The sequence below is a fragment of the Lotus japonicus genome, chromosome 5, assembly GCF_012489685.1.
Source record: "Lotus japonicus ecotype B-129 chromosome 5, LjGifu_v1.2".
Lineage (NCBI taxonomy): Eukaryota > Viridiplantae > Streptophyta > Magnoliopsida > Fabales > Fabaceae > Lotus > Lotus japonicus.
The window spans coordinates 29,903,436-29,918,926 of NC_080045.1; the positions used below are offsets into that span (position 1 = coordinate 29,903,436).

Below are 15,491 nucleotides of genomic sequence, written 5' to 3' on the forward strand. Positions count from 1 at the left end.
TGCAGATGAAGAAAATTAAATGAAGTGAAGAACACCGGCCAAAGAAGAAAAGAACGTTTACCACCGGCCACAAGGTTAAATGCTTGCATCAGTTTCCAATGAAGATATCTCGAGAAACTGCTTTAACATTAACATCTGGAGACGTAACTCAGCTTATAAAAAACAGGTAAATCCATAACGGTCTTCACAACTCATCTGCTTCAAAATTCAAATAGCAATGACATCATACATAACTTGCTTAGAAGAGCTCAGGAAGAAGGCATTTGATGAAGACTTGTTCATTAATGTTAGGCATCCAGAGGATCCTAGCATCTATCAGCCGACCAATCAGCTGCTGGGGATGGGTCTGAGTCCGGAGATGGACAACATCCTCAGAGGTTTCCTCAGTTTCGTGGAGGGAATGCAAGAACTCTTCTAGAAGGAGCTGGACCTCTATGAAGAAATTAGCGCAGTAGAGGCGGCTCTGGAGACTATGGCGGAGGGTCCTGAGAGGCAGGAGCTGCGCCAGAGCTTGGTCCACTTAGAATATAGGCAGCATCGTCTGGAACTAGATAGGACAGAGATGCGTAGGCAATGTAAAAGATTGAGGGAAAATCCTCTTTTTTAAATGATGTAATGCTGGTTTGAATTATTAATAAAAAACATTTTCAATTATATGTTGTGTTAAGAATGGAAAAATCATAGATAAAACAAGTAAGCAAATAACATATGAAGTCAGGAAACACATAATGCAAAATGTCATAAGATAAACACAAATTAAAAGAAAGATAAATTACTAAGATAGTAAAAACAGAGTAAAAGGAAATAAATAAAACAGAGAGAGTTCCTAAACTAAGGCTTGGGTGTTCTGCGGAGAAGCTCAGCAAGCATATCTGCAATATTTTTTACCAGAACTTCTTGAGTTTCAAGACGTCGTTCAACATTATCAAGTCTGGAAGATCCTGGCTGATTTGAAGCAGACGGAGTGGCTTGATCAAAGGATGGAATTGCAGAGCCTTGTTCAGAGTGAGGAACTTGAGCAGAGGTGGAGGCTATATCAGTAAATGGAATGATCACAAGTGCTTGATTCCTAAGAGCATCAGCTTCAGCTTGTAGTCTAGCAACTTGTTCCAGAGCTTCCAACCTTGCAGCTTCGCGTTGTTCAGCTTCAAACCTTGCTGCCGCTTCTTCTTGCTCTTTCTTCTTTCTTGTTTCTTCAATTGCAGCATAGAGCTGGTCTCTTAACTTCTGTTCATTCAGCGCTTCTCTTCTTCTGAAGCGCTGGCTAGCAGCTTCAACTCTTTGATCCTTTTCAGTAGTAGGGAAACCCATCATCACTGCAACTTGGTCAAGCATCCAAGTGCATAGACGATCCCAGTCTTCAGCAACCATGTCTGGTTTCTCACCGAGGTCAGTGTGACCATGCACGTTGCGAACCCTTATAGATGCTTTATGATTAAATAAGTTGATGCAATCAAGCAGGGTGTTTGGTCCAAGATAGGTATGGGGAACGATTGAGAGTTTGGTTTCAGGTGAGTATGGATGATTGCTACTAGTAGCTTCAGAGACAACCTGAGGAGAACCAATATGCAGAGTCTGAGGTGCAGAGGTATTGGTCTCAGGGTTTGGATTAGAAGTTTCAGTCTCAGGATTTGGAAATTTGACTGAAGAGTGGTTTGAGACAGACTTTGCATTCTGAGGAGGAGGAGAAAGAGGAGGAGGTGGTGGTACTAAAGTCAAAGGGACCGCTTTGATTGGAAAATCAGGAACAACCAGAGGTTCTGGTCTGGGTCCAGGACAGCGGTTTGGGCTTGGAATTCTTAGGTAATATTCAGGAATTTCTGATAGCCTTTCACTTGCAACTTGAAAGAATTTTCGAGTAGACTCAGAGTTGTTGGATGGAGAAGAAATGACAACATTGGTAACAAAGGATACAGAAGGAACAGGAGAGAGAAGTTCTCTACTAGAGGGTTCTTGATTAGAATTGAAACGCCCCGATTTCTCGAGTGTCACACAGTAACCAAAACGTCGTGAATTTTTGTCGTTTAATTAATTAATCTTCAATTAGTGACAAAAGTTCAATTTTACAAAATTCTTGAAACTTAACCATTTCGAACTTGCGGAAATAATCATCAACGTAAACCTCAAACTTTATTAATCATTGAAAAGAGTATGAAATAAATATCCGAAAGAAAACTTCAAAGCAAACTACATCAAGTTAAAATATCCCAACAAAAATAAAGTAATGGTTCAATGCTTCCAAAACTCGGTACTCTCAACTCAAAAGGAAAAATGGATGTCTCTCAACCCAACCATATCCTTGGCCCCTTCCTCTTTATCTTTTTCCTCTTCATTAGAAGTATAGTCGTCATCCGGTAGTGGCTCGTCACGTAGTATCAGCTCCCAAGAATGAGTCGTCGCCGTTATCTTCACGACCATCTACCCTCCCCCCCCCCCAAATAAACACATAAACAAGTGGTGCAAGGGTCAGGATCCACAACAAATTATGCATAAACATAATCACATCTCATATAAACTTTCATCATATGAACATAACCACCTGTCATAACTTCTCTTGTATTAATAGCACTAATTGAGTTAGTAACCTACTTCTCAGTTAGACTAACGTTTCCTCACATCACACAACCCACCAAAACTCATTGGCCAATCCCATACATCCGCAGATGTACAATCACATGGATACGCAATGATCCACAATTCACAATTCTCACGGTGACCGCAGTCAACCAAATCACGAGGATCCACCGATCCACAAAATCTCCCTCGCGTGCAAGCTACCATTTGTCTCTAACGGTACCATCGTTCTCATGGCCTATAGTCTTCACTAGACCTTTGTCCGATTTATCACATTTACTTGCAAGCGAGTTATATCTCGTTCTCTTTATATTTAAGGCTCTAAAGTCAGTCCTAGAGTCTTATCAACTTTAACGACAAATAATAAACATAATGACAATAAATATTCACAACATCAATGGAAATTACAGCTAGGTGAGCGACCCATGGTTCCTCAGTCAGGCGATATTCATAACACATAAAATATCCCTAACCACATTCGCATGCTTCTCAAACACATAAACATGGCAAGATAACCAAAACGAGATGTCTAACAACCGGTGCAAGAAAACGAAGAAAAGGAATGCTCGAACCCTAAAACTAGGTTCGGCCGAACCATTTACATGGCCCTAGGGTTTTTCAAAAACTTTTCCTTCTTCCTTTCACAGTGCACTAGCCTTAGATCAGCCCTCAAACATCAAACTAATTCCTCAAATTTTCCAGATTTGATCAACCATCAAACATCATGTCGGAAACAATCGAAAAGTAAGCCAATCTAGCAAGTAGTCATATGAATTTCACATAAAATCATAGATCCATGGCAAGTATATCAAATGTGTATTAATAAGCATGCATCCACTGCACAAATTTCCAGCAACAATTATATTCACAAAACATCAAGAGAAAACCTTCAAGATTTTCACTTTTCCTCATAGAAATTCATAGCATCTCCTAATCACATATTCCTAAACAAAACCTTCAAACATTTTCGCAACTTAGCTTTTGACAGCAGGGATAACATGCATTGAAACTGGTCTACAGAACGCATCTTCCAACCAAAAATCACGTATGATACCTTTCTGGAAAGCTATTTTAAAGATCTACAACTCTCTAGTGAAACACTGTTTCATCCGAGATCCAAAAACGGGTGATAATCGGTTCTGAAGTCCACTGACCAGTACAGAAAACTAGCAGAGAAACTTCCGACTCTAGATTGATTTATAAACCAATTAAGCACAAGGTTTAAGGCTATATTCCAACAACAAAAATCCAGTTAACATGTGTCTCATAACATGCTTTAGTTTCCAGAACCAACAACACTCAAGAAGATTTCATAAAAGTATGCCAAGAATCACAACATCACAAACACTCATGATAAAGCCCTAACTCTACCCTTTTCCTAAGAATAAGCCCTTACCTTGCTAAAACCTTGATGAAAGAAGAATTCTTTGCTGTAAAAAGAACCCAACAGTTGCTGTCCAATCCCTTTCTTTCTTCTCCGCTCGATCTCTCCCTCTCGTTCCCTCGATCTCTCTCTCTCGCGCGACTTCCCTTCTTCGTGCGTGCGGCGGCCGGCGATGCCAGGGTGCAAGGAGGTGGCGGGGGCTCTAGGTTAATCACTAGGGCTGTTGCTGCCTTCTCTTCAAGTCTCCTCTCCTTTCCTTTCCCTCTCTCTCGGCTGCTCCATCTCTTCTTCTCCCTCTCTTACTCGATTCTCTCTCTCGGCCTCTCCCTTCTTTCTCTCTTCTTTCTTTTCTTTTCTTCTCCTCTGTTTTTCTTACGTGAGTGCAGCACTACTAATTCTGCATGAGGAGGAAGAATAAGGGTTTCTTTCCCCCCCTCACCCCTTATCACTTGCGGCTACACTCTAGATGGGCTTGGGTTTTGATTTTTCTTCTTTTCAAGCCCAAAACAAGCAAACCCTGAACCCAACTGATTACCCACTTAAACAGGTCTGAATCAAAAGAAAACCCAATCACTTTTTATTAAAAACCAGATTAAAACCGGAATCAAAAGGAAAATTAACCAATTAATCCGTTGGCACTGTACAGCCAAAACCATCGTCACTAAAACTTCGATATCTCGAGCGACCGATATCGGAATGGCCTGAAACCACTTGGATAATTTTCGTAACTTAAAGGGCTACAACGCTCATGAAGAAAGTTTTCCAAAATGAGGTCTTTAAGACCCTCTAAAAATTCGCACAAAGTTACAGCCAGAATCTGTCAAAACTCAAACCTTGTCAAAACCTTCATTTTTATTCAATAAATCACTTAAGTAATACATAGTTAAGGTTAGGGTCTTACAATACCACCCTCCTTAAAAATAGTTTTGTCCTCGAAACTAGTATAGGAAGACACACCACGCTTCCATTGCGCACTCTGATACTCTCCACAAATTTCTCAGTCGTCTCGACACATAGGTTATTGTCCTTAGTCTCATCTTTCTGGTCTTCACGTGACATCTCTAGTGGTTTGGTTCCACATCATTTTCACAAAGGGAAACTGTCTCTCCTTAACGTTCCCGTCATAGTCCAACACCAACTATCATTCCGATCACCATTTTCCAATATCAAGTTGATCAGGCTTAATATCTAAAAGATGGCAACTAGAAAAATAACTGGTAAGGATGTTCGAGTCACTCTCATGTCTCTGTCTATAACCTAGACATTCGTCGTAGAACCATTCACAAAATGAAATAATACCAAATATTCTTTGTTTTACCAAGTCTGACACAGTCTCGATGTGGTCAGGCGTGTCCCACTTGGAGCGTCCACTCCAACCTCAACCTTTGGTAAGCGACAACCCTTAGATATCTAGCAATCATCTTCAGATAGACCTAGATATCACGCTCGTACTAGGGCACTAGGCGCCAAAACCCAATCCAATTGATCAACCGTTTATAAGCTAATCATCATCTTAATACCTAACAATCCATACATCATCTCTTGTTTCGGAACTATCCTCATTCAGACCTTAAATGAATCTTTCACTTATCCACAAGTCAAATTATAGCTTATTTTTAAGTCTGAAATCTCTTCATAACTCAGAATTCATTCCCTTCAAGATCTAACCATATACTGTGCCTCAAGGGACTTAGCCCAACTTTGCTCCCTAGATTTTAATCTTCAAAGGTTCAATTACTATCGTCACAACTAAAACCATTAAATCTCTTATTCATACCTGTCTCTCAACTCTCAAGGACAATCTTAACCCCAAAGGTTTTAATCATGCTTAGTAAATCTCACTTTGTAATCCTAGCACATTTCTCTGAAATCCATATCAACACTCTCATGTATTCAACTTATGCTAAAACTTTCTCTCTCTAACTTGATCACTACCACACCAATCAACTTCTTAATCTCTCAATCAAATTCTAACAAACTTTAAGTCCTACACAATTAGGACAAGAATTTATGGACTTAAAATCTAAACCTTCACTGAGTTCGCACCAATAATGTCCTCTAACTCTTCAACACTTTTTAGATGAATATTCATTTCTTAGCACTACGACTTCTTCACAAAGGGATCAAATACCTAACAAAAGGCATCTCTCAGATTTGACCAACATCTATCAACTCCTATCAACCTTTCTATCATGGCCCATCACAAGCTATAATTCTGAATATCACCCCCCTTCAATATTAAGTCGATTAGGCTTAATATGTCGAAGATGGAAATTTAGAAAAAAACCACTGGAAAGGTCAATGAGTCCCTATCATCCAGTAGCCTCATAAATTGAGGTCCTATCCAAAAGATTCAATTTTTAATACTTCAACCTCAAAATTTATGTAACCATGACATCTCATCTCTGGAATTCATATGTCATTCCACTAAGATTAATCCTTAGCTGCTACGTTCGCCTTTTGACACGTCAAACACGTGAATACATACTCGGCTACTCGTTTCTTCATCCCAGGCCACCAGAAATGAAGTTTTAAGTCTTGATACATCTTCGTCATTCCCGGATGAATACCCAATCTACTCTTATGACCCTCATCCAAGATCAACTTCCTCAAAATATCTTGACATAGAGTCAAACACTTAATCTCAAGTATCACGACAATGATACTAATCACAGACATTCTCACAGCCAAGCAAACATCTTAGCAAACAAGTCTACCCAATCTCACCGCGGAAACTTTGAAAACAACTTTATCAAAAAACAAAACACAACGAGTTTGAAAACTCGTAAGCCCAAAACCCTTAGTGCTCTGGTTTCTCAACCGGAGCTCTGATACCACAATGTAACGCCCCGATTTCTCGAGTGTCACACAGTAACCAAAACGTCGTGAATTTTCGTCGTTTAATAAATTAATCTTCAATTAGTGACAAAAGTTCAATTTTACAAAATTCTTGAAACTTAACCATTTCGAACTTGCGGAAATAATCATCAACGTAAACCTCAAACTTTATTAATCATTGAAAAGAGTATGAAATAAATATCCGAAAGAAAACTTCAAAGTAAACTACATCAAGTTAAAATATCCCAACTAAAATAAAGTAATGGTTCAATGCTTCAAAAACTCGGTACTCTCAACCCAAAAGGAAAAATGGATGTCTCTCAACCCAACCATATCCTTGGCCCCTTCCTCTTTATCTTCTTCCTCTTCATCAGGAGTATAGTCGTCATCCGGTAGTGGCTCGTCACGTAGTATTAGCTCCCAATAATGAGTCGTCGCCGTTATCTTCACGACCATCTACCCCCCCCCCCCCCAAATAAACACATAAACAAGTAGTGCAAGGGTCAGGTTCCACAACAAATCATGCATAAACATAATCACATCTCATATAAACTTTCATCATATGAACATAACCACCTGTCATAACTTCTCTTGTTATAATAGCACTAATTGAGTTAGTAACCTACTTCTCAGTTAGACTAACGTTTCCTCACATCACACAACCCACCAAAACTCCTTGGCCAATCCCATACATCCGCAGATGTACAATCACATGGATACGCAATGATCCACAATTCACAATTCTCACGGTGACCGCAGTCAACCAAATCACGAGGATCCACAAATCCACAAAATCTCCCTCGCGTGCAAGCTACCGTTTGTCTCTAACGGTACCATCGTTCTCATGGCCATAGTCTTCACTAGACCTATGTCCGATTTATCACATTTACTTGCAAGCAAGTTATATCTCATTCTCTTTGTATTTAAGGCTCTAAAGTCAGTCCTAGAGTCTTATCAACTTTAACGACAAATAATAAACATAACGACAATAAATATTCACAACACCAATGGGAATTACAGCTAGGTGAGCGACCCATGGTTCCTTAGTCAGACGATATTCATAACACATGAAATATCCCTAACCACATTCGCATGCTTCTCAAACACATAAACATGGCAAGATAACCAAAACGAGATGTCTAACAACCGGTGCAAGAAAACGAAGAAAAGGAATGGCTCGAACCTTAAAACTAGGTTCGGCCAAACCATTTACATGGCCCTAGGGGTTTTCAGAAACTTTTCCTTCTTCCTTTCACAGTGCACTAGCCTTAGATCAGCCCTCAAACATCAAACTAATTCCTCAAATTTTCCAGATTTGATCAACCATCAAACATCATGTCGGAAACAATCGAAAAGTAAGCCAATCTAGCAAGTAGTCATATGAATTTCACATAAAATCATAGATCCATGGCAAGTATATCAAATGTGTATTAATAATAAGCATGCATCCATTGCACAAATTTCCAGCAACAATTATATTCACAAAACATCAAGAGAAAACCTTCAAGATCATCACTTTTCCTCATAGAAATTCATAGCATCTCCTAATCACATATTCCTAAACAAAAACTTCAAACATTTTCGCTACTTAGCTTTTGACAGCAGGGACAACATGCATTGAAATTGGTCTACAGAACGCATCTTCCAACCAAAAAATCACGTATGATACATTTCTGGAAAGCTATTTTAAAGATCTACAACTCTCTAGTTAAACACATTTTTATCCGAGATCCAGAAACGGGTGATAATAGGCCCTGAAGTCCGCTGACCAGTACAGAAAACTGGCAGAGAAACTTCTGCCTCTAAATTGATTTATAAACCAATTAAGCACAAGGTTTAAGGCTATATTCCAACAACAAAAATCCAGTTAACATGTGTCTCATAACATGCTTTAGTTTCCAGAACCAACAACACTCAAGAAGATTTCATAAAAGTATGTCAAGAATCACAACATCACAAACACTCATGATAAAGCCCTAACTCTACCCTTTTCCTAAGAACAAGCCCTTACCTTGCTAAAATCATGATGAAAGAAGAATTATTTGCTGTAAAAAAAACCCAACAGCTGCTGTCCAATCCCTTTCTTTCTTCTCCGCTCGATCTCTCCCTCTCGTTCCCTCGATCTCTCTCTCTCTCTCGCGCGGCTTCCCTTCTTCGTGCGTGCGGTGGCCGGCGATGCTAGGGTGCAAGGAGGTAGCGGCGGCTCTAGGTTAATAACTAGGGCTGCTGCTGCCTTCTCTTCAAGTCTCCTATCCTTTCCTTTCCCTCTCTCTCTCGGCTGCTCTCTCTCTTCTTCTCCCTCTCTTACTCGATTCTCTCTCTCGGCCTCTCCCTTCTTTCTCTCTTCTTTCTTTTCTTTTCTTCTCTTCTGTTTTTCTTAGGTGAGTGCAGCACTTCTAATTCTGCATGAGGAGGAAGAATAAGGGTTTCTCCCGCCCCCCCACCCCTTATCACTTGCGGCTACACTCTAGATGGGCTAGGGTTTTGATTTTTCTTCTTTTCAAGCCCAAAACAAGCAAACCCTGAACCCAACTGATTACCCACTTAAACAGGTCTGAATCAAAAGAAAACCCAATCACTTTTTATTAAAAACCAGATAAAAAACGGAATTAAAAGGAAAATTAACCAATTAATCCGCTGGCACTGTACAGCCAAAACCATCGTCACTAAAACTTCAATAGCTCGGGTTACCGATATCGGAATGACCTGAAACCACTTGGAGAATTTTCTTAACTTAAAGGGCTACAGCTATCATGAAGAAAGTTTTCCTAAATGAGGTCGTTAGGACCCTCTAAAAATTCGCACAAAGTGACAACCAGAATCGGTCAAAACTCAAACCTTGTCAAAACCTTCATTTTTATTCAATAAATCACTTAAGTAATACATAGTTAAGGTTAGGGTCTTACAAGAATGATCAGAGAGTTTTGGCTCAGTGTCATACTTTTCAGTGGTTGGTGTCTCAAGACCTTGTGTTTCAGAAGCTTGTGGATTGTACGGAAGTATAATGGGTGAGGTTGGTTCAGAGAACTTGGGAGTTTGGAGCATTTTCCAGAGGGGTTCTTCCTCAATGGAAGGTTGAAAGAATGAACACCTAGGTGGTGAGATGTGAGAAGTTGATTGATCAACTGGTGTGGGTTCAGGAAGAGGAGAAGGTAAGGTTATGGTAGCATCAGGGTTGGATTCAACAAGAATTGCATCAACCAAATTTAAGTCATCTTCATCTGAAAGAACAACAAACTTACTTGAAGCTCTGGCTGCAGATCTGGTGACTCTGGTAGAAATTGCAGCAGTAGTAGGCTCCAGAGTTGGTTTCAGATGAGTGACCATCAGAGGGATCCTTTGTCTCAGAGGTGTCCTCTTGCTTCCTCTTGGTCTTCTTCTTTTTAGGAGACTCAAAGTCCGGAGGTTCTGGTAGAGTTCTGAAGAACTCATCCACATCAATTTCAAAACCTTGCCTCTTCAGATCATCAAGATAATACCTGATGGCCTCTGGATCATCAGCCTTTGACCAGAGAGGGTAGTCCTTCAGAGGGACTCTTCTTTTCCTTACATCAGACTTTTTGGTAGTAGAGTCAGCTTCAACTTTTGTATCTATCAGGCCCATCCTCTTCATTGTTGTAGGAGTGAAGACATCTCCAACAATAGTTGTTAGAACTTCAGTGCATCCAGCCTTGGTCAGAGCCTTTATCAACTTGCTCTCAATGAAGAAATTAGATAGCAATTTGCCAAATGGAATGTATTTGATTGCAGACTTAGGTGGAGCAGTAGTTCTTGACTTTCTGATGCAGTCCTTGAGATAGGAGAACAGAAAGTAAGGAAGACAGACTTTGGTGTGTTCCTTGATGAAGTAAAGCAACACCTTCTGAGTGAAGTTGATATAGTCTGGAGAACTTCCCTTTAGCCTTTGATTGATGCAGTTCAGTAAGAACTTGTGCCAAATCCTCAGATCAGGGTGAAGTTCCTTTGTCTTACAATCATTTTTACCTGGTTTCCAGGTATAGTATAGCGCCTTGTTGACCTTTTCTTTGGTTTTCGTCTTGACCTTTGATTCCTGTAACTGAAAAAGGTAACCATTACTGGTTTCTGCACCCAGAAGCTTGGCAAAAGATCTCTCAGTGATGATGATCCTCTTGCCCAGAACATAGGAAATCACTTGATACTCATCACAATCAACATGCTTCAAGAATTCCTTCACCAGCTTGTCATAGACTGGACCAGGTAGCCTATGGAAGCACCCTTCCCAGTCTTGAGCCTGCACTTCAGGACGAAGATCAATCCCATTTGCAGCAATGTTGTTGAGATCAAAACGCCATTCAACAAGAACTTGAAGTTCTTCTGGAGGAAAAACACAAGTAACTGCACAACCTCGTTGAGCTATTGGAATAACATCCCTAGTTTCTTGATTTTCCGTTTGAGTAGCCTCTGTGGATCTGGGACGAAGAACTGGACCGACTTGACCCGTTGCGAGACCCACTACCAAATTGGGGAACACTCTTCCATTAGCGGAATCAGCCCTTACAGCGGAATCAGCCCTTTTAGATCTAACCATTGTGAAGAAGGTTGAAGGTTTGGTTTGGGTAGAAGAGGGATGAACAGGAGAGAGAGAGAGAGAGTTTACCGAAGAAGATAAGGGTTTTGCAATTAGGAGAGAGAAGCAAAAGTAGAGAGTGGTGGAGAACGTGTGTGCGTAGTGGTTTAGAAAGCAACCGTTGTTGGTTGTAAAGCAAAAGTAAAATCAACGGCTAGAAATTAAAGACATGATTATGAACAGTTAATACACAAAACACACGGTGGAGAATAAGCACAACTACACTCATTACAACAGATTGCCCGGATGAGCACAAGGAACGAGGCATCAGAATAAACTGACACACGTTTGCTGTCTTGTTTCAGAGTAAGCACCAATGGGTACTCAACATCTGACAAAGTTACCTTCTGAACTAGACATCTTCTGATAAGGAAGCATCATAGTCAGCGGTTCTGATCCATCTTCATACTGGACAAAAGTCCATATTCAGATTTTTCAGTATAAAATTAAATCTATACTCTGCTAAGGGCTTTGTAAACATATATTCCCATTGATGGTCAGTATCAACAAACTTCAGAAGAAGTACGCCCTTCTAAACATAATCTCTAATAAACTGATACTTTACCTCAATGTGTTTTGCCCTTGAATGTAAGATTGGATTCTTACTAAGTGAGATTGCAGCAGTATTGTCACAGTAGATTGGGATGTTGCTCTCAAGGATTTGATAATCTTCTAATTGATGTTTCATCCAGAGCATCTGAGTACCTCAAATAGCTGCTGAGATATATTCTGCCTCTACAGTGGATAGTGCAATAGTAGACTGCCTCTTGCTTACCCATGAGACTAAATTACTTCCCAGAAATTGACAATTTCCAGAAGTACTCTTCCTTTCAGTTCTATCTCCAGCATAATCAGCATCACAGTAACCTGAAAGCTTATTCTCTGATGTTTTCTTATACATCAAGCCAAGGTTAGTGGTACCTTTCAGATATCTGAGAATTCTCTTAACAGCAGTTAAGTGAGTTTCTCTCGGATCTGATTGGAATCGAGCACATAAATGTACACTAAACAGAATATCTGACCTAGATGCAGTTAAGTATAGAAGTGAACCTATCATACCACGATAGAGCTTCTGACATACTTTTCCACTGACATCTTCTTTCTCCAGAATGCATGTAAGATGCATAGGAGTCTTAGCAATCGTTGATTCTGTCATATTGAACTTCTTCAGAAGTTCCTTTGTGTACTTGCTCTGATGGATGTAAGTTGCTTCTGGTTTTTGATCAACTTGTATTCCTAGAAAGTACTTAAGTTCTCCCATCATACTCATTTCAAATTCAGCCTGCGTCATCTCAGAAAATTCCTTGCAAAGAGATGGATTAGCAGATCCAAATAAAATATCATCAACATAAATTTGGACAATTAAGATATCATCTTTGTAAGTTTTGCAAAAGAGAGTTGTATCTACTTTACCCCTTACAAACTCATTTTCCAGAAGGAATGATCTTAGTCTCTCATACCATGCTCTGGGAGCTTGCTTCAGACCATAGAGAGATTTCTTCAGTTTGAAAACATAGTCAGGGTTCTTCTTATCTTCAAAACCAGGAGGTTGGTGCACATATACTTCCTCTGAGATGTATCCATTCAGGAAGGCACTTTTAACATCCATCTGATGAAGAATTATGTTGTGATTCATTGAGAATGAGATCAGAAGTCTGATAGCTTCCAATCTTGCTACTGGAGCAAATGTTTCAGTATAATCTATTCCTTCTTGCTGACTGTAGCTTTGAGCAACTAGCCTTGCTTTGTTTCTGACTACATCTCCTTTTTCATTCAGCTTGTTTCTGAAGACCCATTTGGTTCCAATGATGTGAGCACCTTGAGGTTTCTTGACAAGGTTCCAAACATCATTCTTGGAGAATTGATTCAGTTCTTCTCCCATCGCCAGAATCCAGTCTTTGTCTTGAAGAGCTTCATCAATTGACTTTGGTTCAATTAAGGATACCAATCCTTTCAGACTAAGCAGAGACTCTTTAGAGGGTCTGAATGCTGATCTGGTTCTGACTGGTTCATCTTTGTTTCCCAGAATCAACTCCTTAGGGTGAGAGGCAATTCTGCTCTTCTTCTGAAGTTGTGAATCAGAGGGACCAACTTTCTCTGGAGAGTCTGCCTCTGGCTCAGTTTCCTCTGGAGCTTTTCCTTTATCAAAAACATTTATACACTCATATCTACAAACTTTTCAACTAGCTTTGACTAATCAGAGTCCAGCTTATCATCAAATCTAACATGAATAGATTCCTCAATAGTTTTAGCATCAATTTATAAATTCTAAAGCCTTTAGAACGATCAGAGTAACCAAGTAATAGACATCCTTACCAAAAGGATGAAAGTAAGAAATGTTGGGCTTTATATTCTTCCACAATTCATAAGGAGTCTTATTCAGAATTGGTCTGATAGAGATCCTGTTCTGAATGTAACATGCTGTGTTTACTGCCTCAGCTCAGAAGTGCTTTGCCATGTCAGTTTCTTGAAGCATGGTTTTAGCCATCTCTTGAAGAGTTATATTCTTCCTCTCAACAACACCATTCTGTTGAGGAGTTCTAGGAAAAGAGAAATCATGTGCAATTCCATAGGAATCAAATAGACTCTCAAACTTTCATTCTCAAACTCTCCACCATGATCACTTCTGACACGCGCAATCCTGCAAGCCTTCTCGTTTGGCACTTGGGCAATAAAGGTAGAGAGCACAGAATGAAACTCATCCTTGCGGGATAGAAATTTTACCCAAGTCCAGCGGCTATAGTCATCAATAATGACCATCCCATATCTCTTGCCACCTAAAGACTCAGTTTTCACTGGTCCAAAAAGGTCGATATGCAGAAGTTCCAACGGCTTTGAGGTGGAAACAACATTCTTTGCCTTGAAAGGGACTTTTGTAAATTTGCCTTTCTGACATGCTTCACAAAGAGTGTCTGAAGAGAACTTCATAGTGGGTAAGCCCCTGACAAGGACAAGCTTACTCAGCTGAGAAATCTTTCTCATACTGGCATGCCCTAACCGTCTATGCCATACCCATTGCTCCTCATTAACAGAAAGAAGGCACTTTACATTCTGAGTTTCCAACTCAGATAATCTGATCTTATAAGTGTTATTCCTCCTCTTGCTGTTAAACAGAACAAAGCCATCGATCTGACTTACAGCCCTGCAAGACTTTTGATTGAAAATAACATCATAACCCTTGTCAGCTAATTGACTTATTGAGAATAAATTGTGAGTTAAACAATCTACCAACAGAACATTATCAATGCATGGACTATTATCAACACCAATAGTACCAGAACCAACAATTTTACCCATATCGTTGCCACCAAAGCCAACTTCGCCTCCAGGCTTAAGTTTTAGCTCTTGGAACATACGTCTTTCTCCCATCATGTGACGCGAGCATCCACTGCCTTGATACCATGATTGGTGTTTCAGTGGAGCGATCAAGGATATCTGCAACATAGATAATCTTGTCCTTAGGTACCCATTTTCTGGGTCCTTTCTTGTTAGTTACCTTAGAGGTTCTAATGTAAAGGAATTTGTGCATGATATTTAGACATAGAGAAAGTTCCCTTTTTGAGAGGGGGGTCAGCAACTTTAACAGGCAATGGTTCAGGCAATATAGTACCAGAGGGTACAAAATGTTCATACAGAGGTTTAGCCTTAGGCATATAAGGCTCATTTCTACTGGGTCTAGAATAGCCAATGCCATACATTCCATTTCTGCTTACGCCTTAGATCATTAAAGCCATCAAGCTTCTGTCTACACTTTTAGCTAGGAATCTTTGAAAAGATTTTTCATATTTAGATTCATTCTTAATATCAGAGGCATCACAAGCAACACCTTCTTCTAACTTAACAATCTGGTTTTTGAGCACAGAGTTAGAGTTTACTAAAGCATGATTATTCTCTTTTAACTCAGAAATAATTTTCTCATGTTCAGTAGAAGTCTTAGAAATAGCAGAGAGATCCTTTTTCAACTTTTTATGCTTAGTCAGGAGAGAGTTATATTTATCCATGATTTCAGACAAAACACATTTAAGTTCTGAGGTTGAGAAAGAAGTGAATACCTCATTTTCATCGTCAAAGTTTGGATCTCCCTCTGATGCAGATTCAGAGTTAGTT

The 15,491-nt window shown here is 39.8% G+C and overlaps 1 protein-coding gene across 1 annotated transcript; it reads right to left on the bottom strand.

Moving 5' to 3' along the window:
• Positions 1–831: 831 nt before the first annotated feature.
• Positions 832–11,345, bottom strand: LOC130719417 (uncharacterized). Its single transcript, XM_057570044.1, has 2 exons — positions 10,347–11,345; positions 832–1,551 (listed from the first exon to the last, which is right to left on the bottom strand). The coding sequence occupies exons 1-2, from the start codon at positions 11,343–11,345 to the stop codon at positions 832–834; spliced, it is 1,719 nt and encodes a 572-aa protein (XP_057426027.1).
• Between the last annotated feature and the right edge of the window lie 4,146 nt (positions 11,346–15,491).